The 12,880-nt window shown below is 42.3% G+C and overlaps 1 protein-coding gene across 5 annotated transcripts in view; it reads right to left on the bottom strand.

Moving 5' to 3' along the window:
• The window catches only part of ITPR2 (inositol 1,4,5-trisphosphate receptor type 2), a 1,555,333-nt gene that overhangs the window by 1,082,772 nt on the left and 459,681 nt on the right, over positions 1 to 12,880 (bottom strand). For all 5 annotated transcript variants that reach the window (XM_086920227.1, XM_086920242.1, XM_086920233.1 and 2 more), the window contains exon 8: positions 5,847 to 5,993. In XM_086920227.1, coding sequence (XP_086776353.1) covers positions 5,847 to 5,993 — 147 coding nt within the window. The remainder of the gene's footprint in view (positions 1 to 5,846; positions 5,994 to 12,880) is intronic.

Genomic DNA, 12,880 nt, shown 5'->3' with positions numbered 1-12,880 from the left:
GGACCACTCTGGCCATGGCCGATGGTCTCCTGATCCGCTAGGAGGGCAGCGGCTGTGACCGACGCTACTCTAGCTGAAGATTGATCACTCTGTTTAGAGATCCCTGTTCGGCTGGTAGGAATCTATGTCCTGTGAAGGGAGCTCTGTAAGTTTTTATAACTTAAAGAGTCCTTAAGTAAAAAATAAATAAGAGAACATGCTGTTTCTGATGATTGTATGATGAATTGTAAGTAATAATCATTTCACCCAAGGAGGCAGTTTGAGGGCCAGATTTATTCAAGTTTTTGCTGTTACCTTTGCATTGGAATGTTATTGGTATTTGAGGTACTCTTATTATTCTTTACTCCCTCTTCCTTGTTTTAAGTCCAGTTTGTGCTTGTACTCCTTTTACTGAGTTAGATCATTAGCAATATACATTTAAGATTTATATCAATCACGTATAGTAATTTCAGAAGTTAGTGCTCTTTGTTGCACGGTTAGGACATGGGTATATTTGTTTGTCGATTTCACTGTCATTGTTAATATTTTGATTAACAAAGATAACAAAAACCAAACACAAGACGACTCCAAGTCATGTAATTACTTTATGATTTACGTCATACACGTTTAGCAATTTCAGAAACTGGTGCTGTTTGTTGGGCAGTTTATACATTGGTATAGATGCTTTTTTCTCGATTTCGGTGCCATTGTGTATATTATACTTAACGCTGAGTAAAAAATCGCATAGGATGAGTCAAAGACATGTAATTACTTTAAGTAAAATGAAAGTTTGAGACAGGTGTTGAGGGCAGTTGCGCAATGATTTAACCACAACCCCCAGTAAAGGGTAATAATACCGAGCACTAGCCATTTCTGCACGAAATGCTCATAATTAGAGGAAACTCGTGCTGTAACAGATCACTAGAAACCACTGCAGAGCAGTGCAGCAGCAAATCAACGCTTGATAGTAATGTAAAAACGAAGGGATGCAAGAGAACGAAAAATGCCAAACAATACAAAAATAGAACTAAAACAATGGACACTACGAAATGCTATGAGTAAAGAGGTTTTTCTAGGAGAATCTATTGTTGCAATTGACGCCACCAGACTACTGCTACAATTGAAGCAACGCTGGGAGTGATTCTCCTCTAGATTCACTACTGCTTCCAGAAATCAGAAGCTAGCCCATTAATACCCAATTCTAAATCAGGGCCAAAGTCACCAAACCATCTCACTCTCTGGTATCCTCCACTCTTATTTTCTGAAACAACTCACAAACTCCACTACTATCCCCTCTAACTTGCTGTCGAAACAGCTCTCATTCATTTACAGTGCTCTGTTGCATGGTACCTATGTTTGCAGTAAATACAGAACTCAGACCACCACAGCAATTCAGGCAAGATGTACGTTTATTTGCGTTTCCCACGCAGCCTGCAACGACACGTTTCGGGCTTCAGGAGCCCTTGATCACATTATATATATAGAATTTGAATTCCTCCATGTTGAATTTCCTGTTTTGCCCAAACTTTATTTACTCCCTAAGATCCACAAGTTGACAAGACCGGTACCTGGCCGACCGATTATTTCGGCAATTGCGGGTGTGGCAGAGCATGTCACAGAATACATAGATTATTTCCTGCAAGATCTAGTCCAGGACCTACCAACATATGTGAGAGACACAGGTGATTTTCTCGCCAAGATACAAAATACCCAGTGGAATGATGGAATGCTCATGATTACTTTGGACATTGAATCGCTCTACACGAGCATAGAGCATATGTCCGGCTTAAAAGCATTGGACTTCTTTCTTGGCAAAAGGCCTATGAACTGTTACCAACACAACAAAGTACTAATTGAGCTAACATCTTGGTGTCTTAATAACAATTTCTTTTTATTTGGGAGTGATTTGTATTTGCAGAAGCGTGGAGTCGCCATGGGGGCCTGTTTCTCTCCCAGCTACGCGTGTTTACACGTGGGCTCGTGGGAGGAGCAGGTCCTCAGGCGGCAACACGCTAAAGTTTTTTCTGATCATGTTTTGCTTTGGCTTCGTCATATTGATGACTTTTTTTGTTATGGCAGGGGGATAGGAACAGCGCAGAAATGTTCATTGATTCTATCAATATCAACAATGAGAATCTTAAATTCACGAGTTCCATCAGTGACTGTGAGACTGACTTTTTAGATGTGAAAGTCTTTATTCACAATGGCCAGCTAGCAACAAAGTTACATCGGAAAAGCACTGCTGGCAACAGTATCCTCCACGCCAGCAGTGCACACCAACGGCATGTGGTTGACAATATCCCTTTGGGCAAGCTCTTAAGAATTAAGAGAATTTGCAGTACAGAATCTGATCTCAAAAGTTGTACTGATGAAGCACTGGAGAGGTTTCGTGAAAGAGGCTACCGTGAATCTGTGTTAAAAACAGCAGTGGAAAAAACTAAATGCAGATCCCGTGCCTCTTTAATGGAGACCAAAAACACTGCTGAACCTTCGCAAATAACTGATGACAACACCACGAATCCTAGGTTCATAACCTCTTACAGCAGACAGGCCAGACAAATAAGATCCATTGTGACCAAGAGATGGCCAGTCCTTAAAACAGATCCAGTACTAAAACCCCAACTAGCTGAAGCGCCTGTTGTCACCTTTAGGAAAGGCCCCTCACTCAGGTCTCATATCTGCCATGACTTTCCTGAACTTAGGAGAAAACAGGAATGGATGAAAACCAGATCAGGTTTTAAACGCTGCACCTCCTGCAGGGCCTGTAAATTTGGCAAAAGTACCCAGCAGTATTATACGCTGTTCAGTCCTGACCCAATTCAGATCAAGGGTCAATACAATTGCAAAACTGAATTCGCCATCTATGTTCTAACCTGCACATGTGCATTGAGATATGTCGGCAGTACACGACAGCCGGTGCATGTTAGGATCCTCCAGCACTTACGAGCCATCGTGAACAATGACCCAGCCTACCCGGTGGCCAGGCACTTCAAGGTTGTACACAATAACAATTTGGAGTGCCTGTCCTATTTTGTTATCTCTGCGATTGATAAACCAAGAAGGGGCGGAGATAGGGTTAAGATGCTTAGGAGAATGGAATCTCATTTTATTCTTGAGCTGGACAGTAGATCCCCAAATGGGCTTAACAACACGGAGGATCTACATGTGTTTTTGTAATTTAGTTCTGCACTGGCCCTTTTTCAATTGCTTTGGTAAGAGAGTCTCGGTGGGCTGCCGCCCATCCCCATATGATTAATTTTAAAAAATCTTCTTGTTGGGTTTATGCACGCAATTTTTCTTTTTCCTGATATCGTTAATGATTCACGGTGATTTACAAATTATGTTTGTTTATTATCTCTTTTGGGTAAACACTAGTTTTTTGAGGACATAGACAATAGGCATTTTCTGTTTTCCCTTAAAATCTTTTACATAATCAAAGAAGTGACAATAGTAATCTTGTGGTATCCATACCAAACAGTCTTTGCCCTATAAATATGCTGCTACAGTCATATGTTTACAAACAGCGCTTATTTGCACACAATCTGTATAGATGCAATATGGTGATGTTTACAATACCGCATATTTTGCACTAACAACTGTTATTATTACTCTTTATTGCGTCTAATCAGATATTGATTTTTAATTGATGCACTTTGCACTTTATTATGCATTTTTGCACTGCAATATCGTTTTGTATGTTGGGGCTTTGACTGTATATATTTGGTATCATGCAATATAGGCATTTTATGCATTTATTTCTTTTGTACCATTTTTCATGAATTGCATGTTTCTAATAATGTCGCATTATTTTTGGATTTTAACCAGAAATTGCACTTTATTTCCGATTCTCTTTTTATCAAATTTGTAAATGTTTGGAAAACAGACTACTATATGCAGTACTGGTAGTTTGTCCTCTCTTTCCATAATCACGTGGTGTTAAGCAAAAAAACGGGAGCATTAGTATTTAAATGTGGCCATTTCCAACACTGACTGTCTGTGAGCAAGGGCGGATGCCCGAAATGCGTCAGATTGTTTGGTTCAGCTCCTAATAAAACTTGTGCCTGAAGTAAGCTATATTGAATCTGCGTGATTTCCTGGGTCGCTGTGCTCGGAGCCTGGGAGATTGCACTTGCTGGATAGATATATATATATATACATACATACTGCACAAAAAACCGGTAAAAGGCTTGGTAAAATACAATGTCACTATCAGATGCAATAAAATCGAATTGTTATACATGCAGCCAAAACCCACAAGAGTGTTAGACATGATAGCCAAAGCAATCAAAGTGGCAGCACCAAGCCTAACAACTAATTCAGTGCACTAGATCACCACATGTCTATCTGTGGTGGTAGCCAAAAAACAATTTAAAATAACGGAATAAATATGAATGCGTCTGATGACATAGGGCCAGATCATAGAGCTGGTCCCAGACTGGTTATGGCTGCCGTGCCTTGAATAGATTTTGCAGCCCGCGCCCCTCGGTTCAGCTCAGTTTCCAAGGTTGTGTGTGGCTGTAGCACTCTATTGACTTAAGACTTAAGCAGCAGACTTCAAAGAGAATGTACACAAGAACTTGGCAGAAACTACGTTTGCAATGTTGTAATGTTGGCTTTCTTGCTATCAGTATTATAAAAACACAGGTAAGAGGTGTGCCTACATTATTCAGTATGAAAAAATTGTACTACTCAAAATAACATCACCATTGAAATGGACAGTCGCCATTACATGCGCCTTTCTAATCAAACCAGAACATTTACATTTCCCCCCCAAAAATAACTACAAGGAGATGGAACATGAAAAAACAGACTCCAATAAGAGAGGAAAGTAAGAAGGCCTAGATATCCAAAGCTTCAAATTCCAGTACATGTACAGATATATGAATAATAACCAAATGTCATATTTCTTTAGTCCACATTATATTTTCTCAAACAGAGGATCCAATTGACACATACAACTCACCACGGATCTCCATCACAATAATACATGTCCCTAAATCAGGACCTCAGCATGGCAAATCCAGTTTTGTTCATGGAAAGACATATTAGTTACAATTGGATGCAAACAGAACAGCAAAAGACAGTATCAAAAGAGATAGTCCAGTATCTAAGTAGACACTTGATACAAAAGTACAAAAATAGAGCAAATGACTAAAAGAATCTCTACACTTTCAACATCACCAATATTGATAAGATTCAAGTAGGGAGTGACTGAATACCTTCAACGAGGAAATATATTTTGAAAATGATAGTTTTCTCTGTTTATCATACAGTACACTTTACTAGTAAAGCGATGTAAGCATGCCTCCTTCATTGCCTAACACTCATTTCAATCACCAGTCCAATTTTTTCTATAACTATGCTTCTCAGAAATATGATCCCTTTTTTAAAAAGTGATCTGTTATACAAGGTTGTTCAGATAAACCATTTTCTTTCAGAACCTTGATTAGAGGAGTCTCTTGGATTTTAGTGAACATGTAATACATATTATTGTAAAACTGTTAAAAAAGCTCATCAATATTGCCACTCTGTCAAACCTGCGACACCTAGAACGTCTCATCAAATACCTAATACCATTCAACTCTTAATAGGCCTTCACTGTCTTCATTCCCAAAACAAGGCATCTCAAATTGTCTTTATTATGCTCCCTCAGAGATAACTCGAGGCGGAGACCATAGAAGCGCTACAATAATTCATTGCAGGTGTGTGGGGTCCTTCCTAAGGTGCAATGGCAAAGAAACAATTTGAAGTTTACAGCAAAAGTGATCGGACAGCTAAAATCTTATCAAAATAGAATATGAAGGTGCGGTATCGAAAACGTCAGCTTGATTGAATTCTAACACTATGCGCATCACTCATAACAATACCTCGATTTCCCACAGTGCCTTTGAGCTGGTCGCAGAAGTAGCTGACTGTCGTAAGGTTGTTCGGAGAAAAATGTGCTGCTTCTTCTCGTACTCATCACAGGTCAAAAATTTCTCTTGTTCAGCATGGAAGAGTCTCACAACATCACCCTGATGGCACCAAAAGAAGAGTTACATTCACAGCCATAAGATTCATTGCTTAATTCGTGACATATTAAATTATATATCAAGTACATGTAAGTTAACCAATTAAAATATTCTTACAATTTGAAGGCAGTCTTTGTAACTATATGTTCAACTAATTGTAAAAATACAGTCAGCTATAGTAGCACAATCAGCCAAACTTTAACAGAACTAAATAGCTATTAGCTGTGTAATTAATGTTACAAGTGGAGACATCCAAGATGAGATGAATGGATTAAAGACGTCATTAGGTTAACCCTATTGTTAGGGTTATTGGTTATTTTTTAAAATAGCTGCATATGGACTTAGTGTTGTCTAAATAACTAGTGTTTTGGTTATTTGTAAAGCAGCTGCATGTGAACTCAGCATTGTGTAATTAAATGGGGTTATTAATTATTTTTTAAATAGCTCAATTTCCTGGCATTAAAGTACTGTTTCCATCTGCTTTTGAGGAACTTTTTTTGTAATTTATATAATTCACCCCATGACTGCACGCATTTCCAGCATGCTCATTTGGTTACCCCTGAACAGCGCTTGTAATATGATGTATCAGCTAATGATCACGTCCACTACAAAGAGTAAACAAAGCCCGCGGCAGCCTCTGTACATGTCCACCTGCTCCATGGACCAGCGGGCATCCCAAATAACCATCCCCTCACAGCCCAAACGGCAGGGATTGATGATTTCAGTGTTTGATTTTACAACATCTCAAAGTGTGCCTCAGAATTGACGTATGGATGCAACACAAATGAAGTCTAAGACTAAACTGACAATGCCACATTGCCTATTTGCTCCAATCCGAGCATGCTGTGAGGGAGCGTCCGCTGCGATCACATTAGAGTCACGTTTGACTTGGTTTAATTTATTTGGCCAAGTGTATTTAAACTAGATGTTGCCTTATCCTAACATGGCCTCCGCAGTTACATACCATTACCCTAATGTGTACTTTCAGGCAGGCAGCTTCCTTTCTGTCTCACAGCTTATAAAGGAACATTTGATAGACATAGAAGAGCCACATGAGTCTACACAATGAGCCGTTTTAAAAAATAATAATGTAATATTGCTGCATCAACATAGGTCACCAGACGGCCTTCACTATCTACTTTCTTTATGGGAAATCTAAACACAAATAAAATTAGAGGATGCATTCAGAGTATAAAACTGCTTAACTATACATATTTTTTTCCAAAAACGTGGCTCATGTTAGATTTGTAATGCTTATATGAGCATTATGAGCTGTACAGTTTTTAATTGGTAACTTGTGCAAAATAATCAACATATTTTGCTCCTGCATTTATCTTTATAAGATGGCCACAAAGTTATAGCTGGGTTTGGGTGGGCCAAGGCCTGCACTTGTCTGCTCTCTAGATCTATGATTTCCGAGCTCTCGCCTGGCGTCACAGCGCATGCACTGCGTGCTCTGCGAGATCTATTGTTGTCAAATAGACTTTGGAAGTGGTATGGAAGCTCCGCCCATGCTTTTCATTGGCGAGCGTCACACTTTATGCTAGAGTCTCACTTTCTATTGAAAGTGAGGCTTTTTTGTTCCTGCTCTGTTTCTTGTAGGCCCCACCCACCTGGACTGGATCGTTTGCAAGACGGCTGTCGTAATGAGTTTTCCCCACTGCAGGCAGGGACAACGCGCATGGCGCACTTTGTTTCCAATTTATTTTTTTTATTTGCGCAATGGCGTGACGACAGCTTGTTTTTGGAAGCTGCTAGTGCAGGCGGAATAAAACTTCCTGACATTGTCAAATGGCAATGAAGGCATCTCTCGGGGGGTTGTGGCTCTAAAGGGAGACTTTTTGCAGTCCTTGGACCACAGCGCATCCCTTGGTACAGGCAAACGGTAGCCCAAAAAAATCCCAAAACTTACAGTTAATGAATTGTGTGTGTGTTATTCATTTAAATAACAACAACAAGAGAGAAAGGGCTCAAAGGACACTCCTGTACCCCATTCTAAATATAACTAACAACAAAGGAGTGACTAAAAAAACAAATGAAAAGAGTGTCTAAAGTGAAGTGAAACGTGGAAAAAGTAATACTTTTTTATATACTACCCTCACTCACCCAACTATTGGGTGACATGCTTCATCATTAGGTAGTTTTCACCAGACAGGTAAAAGACCTGTCTGGTGTGCTGCGACACCTGCAGTTGCAGTGGAGCTGGATTGAATAAAAACCAGTGAAAGATAGTGAACGTGATAAAGTTAAAAAGGTGCGGACACTGATCCAAACCAAACTTTAATGAAGATCAGTGTGAGCATCTGAATATAAAAGGGAGATGAGAAGGACAATATAGACTTTGAATTTGAGTCGAATTGTCCTAATCATTAGGTCAACATGTTTCTGCTCTTGAGGGCCAAATCGGCCGAGCTTTCATCAGGACCAAGAAACCATCTAAACACTGGGCGGTATGCACACTCTAAGGTGCACCCTAACCTCAGCGTTATCTCAAGTCTTACTTAACTCACGGTTCTTAATACCGGTTAGACCTGGAATTTCCAGGTAATAGGGATCTGTGGAAAAAAGAAAAAGAGAAAAACACATATACACACAGGCATATTTCCATTAATGTCATGTGTAAACATCGTCTTTTCTCATATCAATACAACCACATGCACTCCACTTTGCCAAGCTTCAAAAAAGAATATAACTGTTTTTTGTATTCCTGAGCAGGCAAACATATTCTGACCCCAAGTGATGCTAATCAGAATAAATCAGTTTTTGCAGAGGTATTTTGAGCCCATTAAGCTCTCGTTTACCGCCCCCAGTGAGTCCAGGAAACCTTGGACAATACGGCGTATTTGGTTGCTAAATCGCCAGTCAAATTTCATTGGAAAAAGAAACACGACTATTTAAGCCCAGTGCAAAAGGATAGCTGCGCAACAGTACACTCACTGTACTGGAAGGAATCGAAACACCCAGCAATGTGGACACACTAGCGCTAACAAAACAAAGGAGTATTTATAATTAGGTGAAACTGAAGTCCGCCTCACGTCATGGGCACAAGTGGTGGGGGTTACTTCACATCGGAGGAAACTGAAAGTGAACAGACATGCCGTCTCAAAATACATTGGCCACCATAATCCTTAGTATGTATAATAAGGAAGGCAAAATCGTTTGTCGGCGTGATCTATATCAGCGGCAGATCGTACTCACTTGCGCTCCGATGGCTCCCCGCGTGTGACCTAAAGTGTTCACAACCACTGCCCGAATGATAGCCAATGCCAGTAGTTGAAACGGCAATATGGAATCGCTCCGGTCACGTGGTGTTAGACAGCGAATCAACATGCTTCGCTCTTGGTAGAGCACTCGTGGCCGGAGTTTGAGATTTAAAGAGACAGTTCTAATTCAATCTCAAAATAACTATCGAGTCCCCAAAAGTGCACATGGATAACCCAGTCAAGGTACACGCGAAAATGATGAAATAAAATGTGCGTGTTTAAATGTCCGAACTCAACAACCCCACCAAAAAGTATGTGGGAAATATAACCGAACCAGCTATTTTCAGTTCGATTATTATGACCCAATGGAAACACATTGTGTAAAGATATGGTAGATCTAATCTACGGGCACTCCCAATATATAGGTAGAGAGCTCTGGTGTCATGTCAGCAATGTATTGTAATACCCCCTATTCAGAACTCATTTAATCAAAAAGCATTACAACCAGCAGGAGTTGTTTTTTCGAATTGAAGCAAACCCATGGGCAACGGAATTATAATACAGGGCAGAGTTGAAATAGCAGATCAGCGATGCATTACTGTGCCCCATGGGATGTTATCATTTAGGCCTCGTAGGTGGGTTGACAAACGGTATACCCACCGCTGTTCTTTTTCAAACAGGGATTCATTCAGTCTAGTGCCAACCTGTATCTGCTCTACCACTGTCCACCTAACATCATTTGGATTGTGATTGGCCTCAATGAAGTGGGTGGTAAGCTTAGTGGTATTCTTTTTGCACCTAATATTACTGCGGAGCTCGCAGATCCTCAACTTTATACGCTGTGTCGTCATTCCAATGTAATGTAAGCCACAAGGGCATGTTATAAGATAAATTACGTTACAGGAATTGCAATTGGTGTGTTGGCGCAAATGCCACGTTTTGCCTGGTTCCAGAGTCAGGGCTTTAGTTGGGGATGTGAGGTGACAGACACTACATCCTCCACAGGGATGGTGACCTAGTACCGGGGGAAGACCCCATGCATTAAGTACGGTACTCTGTGTTGGTCCTGGATGTGTGGTAGGTCGAGTATGTACTAGTGTGTCTCTTAAACTTCTCGCTCTCCGATAAGAGAAGAGGGGTTTTGTCCAGTTGTGTTTGTTGCTCGTAAGAATTGACCAATGTCTGTTTATACATTTGCTGACACTAGTGGATAAACAGTTATAAGTTGTTACGCACGTGAGAGGAATCTCCTCCTCAGGACATCTTGGGTTGTCCTCAATCAGTACATCCCTTGGTTGGTTTTTAGCTCGTTTACAGCTTGTAGCCAGAATCTGTTTGGGATAACCACATGTTTCAAGTTTCTGGGTCAGTTCCCCTGATTGGCTCACTACAATTTCGTCTCAGACGTAAATATTGCCCGTATGGTAGGTTCTCTCTTAATGTACGGGGGTGGAAACTAGTAAAGTGTAGGAGATGATTTTTGGATGTGGGTTTCTGATAATTTTTGGTTTGCAAACGGTTGCCTTGTCTGGAAATGGGGATATCAAGAAAGATCATTTCACTAGGATTGTAATTGTAAGTGAATCTGAGGTGTTCATTGCAGGTGTTAATCCACGTTAGGAACTCCTTGAGCCTTGATTCTGGGCCACTCCAAATAACTAACACGTCGTCAATGTAACGACGCCAAAACGTCACATTGACGGTGAATGGATTGGAGTCATGGAGGATATACTTGCTCTCAAAATCGTGGACATAAAGTCCGGCCACGCTAGGGGCAAAGGTACTACCCATCGAGGTTCCGGTGGCTTGAAGATATAGGTCAGTTTGGTATTTGAAGAAATTTCTTTTAAGGGCTAAAGTCGCGCAATCGACTACAAAGGAAGGCGGGGTCTTATGTGTCCATTCCGAGTTGGTGAGAGAGTCTCTGATGACCCTGATGGTGTCATCCTGCGGGATGCATGTGTATAAACTCTCTATGTCTAGAGAGATCAAAAATACAGGTCCATCTGGTAGCACTATTTCATTCAGCATGGCCAATAGACTCTTTGTGTCCCTCAGATAAGTGTTGGTCTGTTGGACAAGTGGTTTCAGAAAGAAATCACAATACTGGGACAGGGGCTCCAACAAAGATCCAATCCCGGAGACGATAGGTCGTGGTAATTTCTTTTTATGGGTCATTCAGCCGAGTGCAGGAGGAATCCTCCTCGTGGTAGGTCAAAGCGTTCTAGAAGGTCCTGATATGGGAGGAGTGGTCCGTTCTCATAGAGGTCTCCCACAACCTGTACACCCGCTTCTTCCCATTGCTGTAGCTGCGACCAATCACCCCCGTGGGATAGCGCCATCAGCATGCCCAGGGGAATTTCCGGGGCATACGGATGCCTTATCCCCGCCCGCCGTTGGGAGCGGTTCCAGCAAAGCCGGAACGCCTGCTGCTCAAGTGTCAGGTCTCGGGTAGCGATCTTCTGCTGCAAGGCTATGTAGGCCAAGACATGCCTTGGCGTACCTCTAATTTCCTCTTCTTCCGGGCCTCGGTACACTCGCGCCACCTCCTGCGTGAATGTCTGCAGTTGGGTGGCCAGTTAATAAAGATCAAAGTCTGGTACCGCTAACCCACCCTCCTCCTTGGGGCGGGTGAGCGTCGCCAGCGCTACTCTGCACCTGCCCGCCCCCCACAGGAACGAAGTCAGCTGGGATTTAAGTTGGCGGAAAAAGAAACTGGGGATCCAGACGGTAGTGTCCGAAAGTAGTATAACAATCGCGGTAGAGCAACCATTTTTAACAAGGATATGCGGCCAGCTACAGAGAGCAGGAGGGTAGCCCAAAAGGCCAGGTTGCCCTTCAGTGCTCGCATGCATCGGACAACGTTACCCTCCAACATGTGCGCGGCCGTGTGATATATATATACTCCTAAATATTTAAGACAAGTCGGTTCCCAGTTTAGTGTGGGCCGGTGGTCAGGACGCTCGGTGTCCCTCTGTAACGGAAATACGCATGTTTTTGCCCAGTTGACCTTTAGGCCCGATATTACACCAAATCGCCCTAGCAATCTCTCTGCTCCTTCCAGCGCTGTCGTGTCATTTTCAAGAAACAACAGCAAGTCGTCGGCATATAACGATATAAACTGCTGCCCGTCTCTGCTACCTATACCCTCGAAATGTCTTCCCGTCCGGGCCTCGGCCGCTAATGGTTCAATTGCTAAAGCAAACAACAAGGGGGACAAGGAGCAACCCTGGCGGGTGCCCCTCTCCACCGGGTATTGTTGCGAGGCTAGGGGCCCTATCCTCACCCTCGCCACTGCCACCGAGTACAGGACCCGCGTCCACTTAATATATCCTTCTCCTAGTCCAAATCGGCTCATGACCTTGTACAAATAGTCCCACTCTAGACTATCGAAGGCCTTTTCGATGTCTACGGATAGGACAAGGGGCGCCTGAGTCGCAGCCTGTGAACTCTCCAGCAGACGTGTAAGCCTCCTAATGTTAATCGTCGTGTTCCGGGCGGGGATGAATCCATTTTGGTCTGCGTGTACCAAGCCGGGCATATGCTGCAGGAGTCTAGCTGCTAGTATGGAGCTCAATATCTTATAGTCAGCGGTTAGCATGGAGAGTGGCCTGTAGGACGCAGGGCTACTACTTTCCCTACCCGGCTTCGGGAGCGGTATCACTAACGCCTCCCGCATTGATTGGG

The sequence above is a fragment of the Lissotriton vulgaris genome, chromosome 1_1 (genome assembly GCF_964263255.1).
Source record: "Lissotriton vulgaris chromosome 1_1, aLisVul1.2, whole genome shotgun sequence".
Classification (NCBI taxonomy): Eukaryota; Metazoa; Chordata; class Amphibia; order Caudata; family Salamandridae; genus Lissotriton; species Lissotriton vulgaris.
This window is presented reverse-complemented; position numbering and strand designations above follow the sequence as displayed.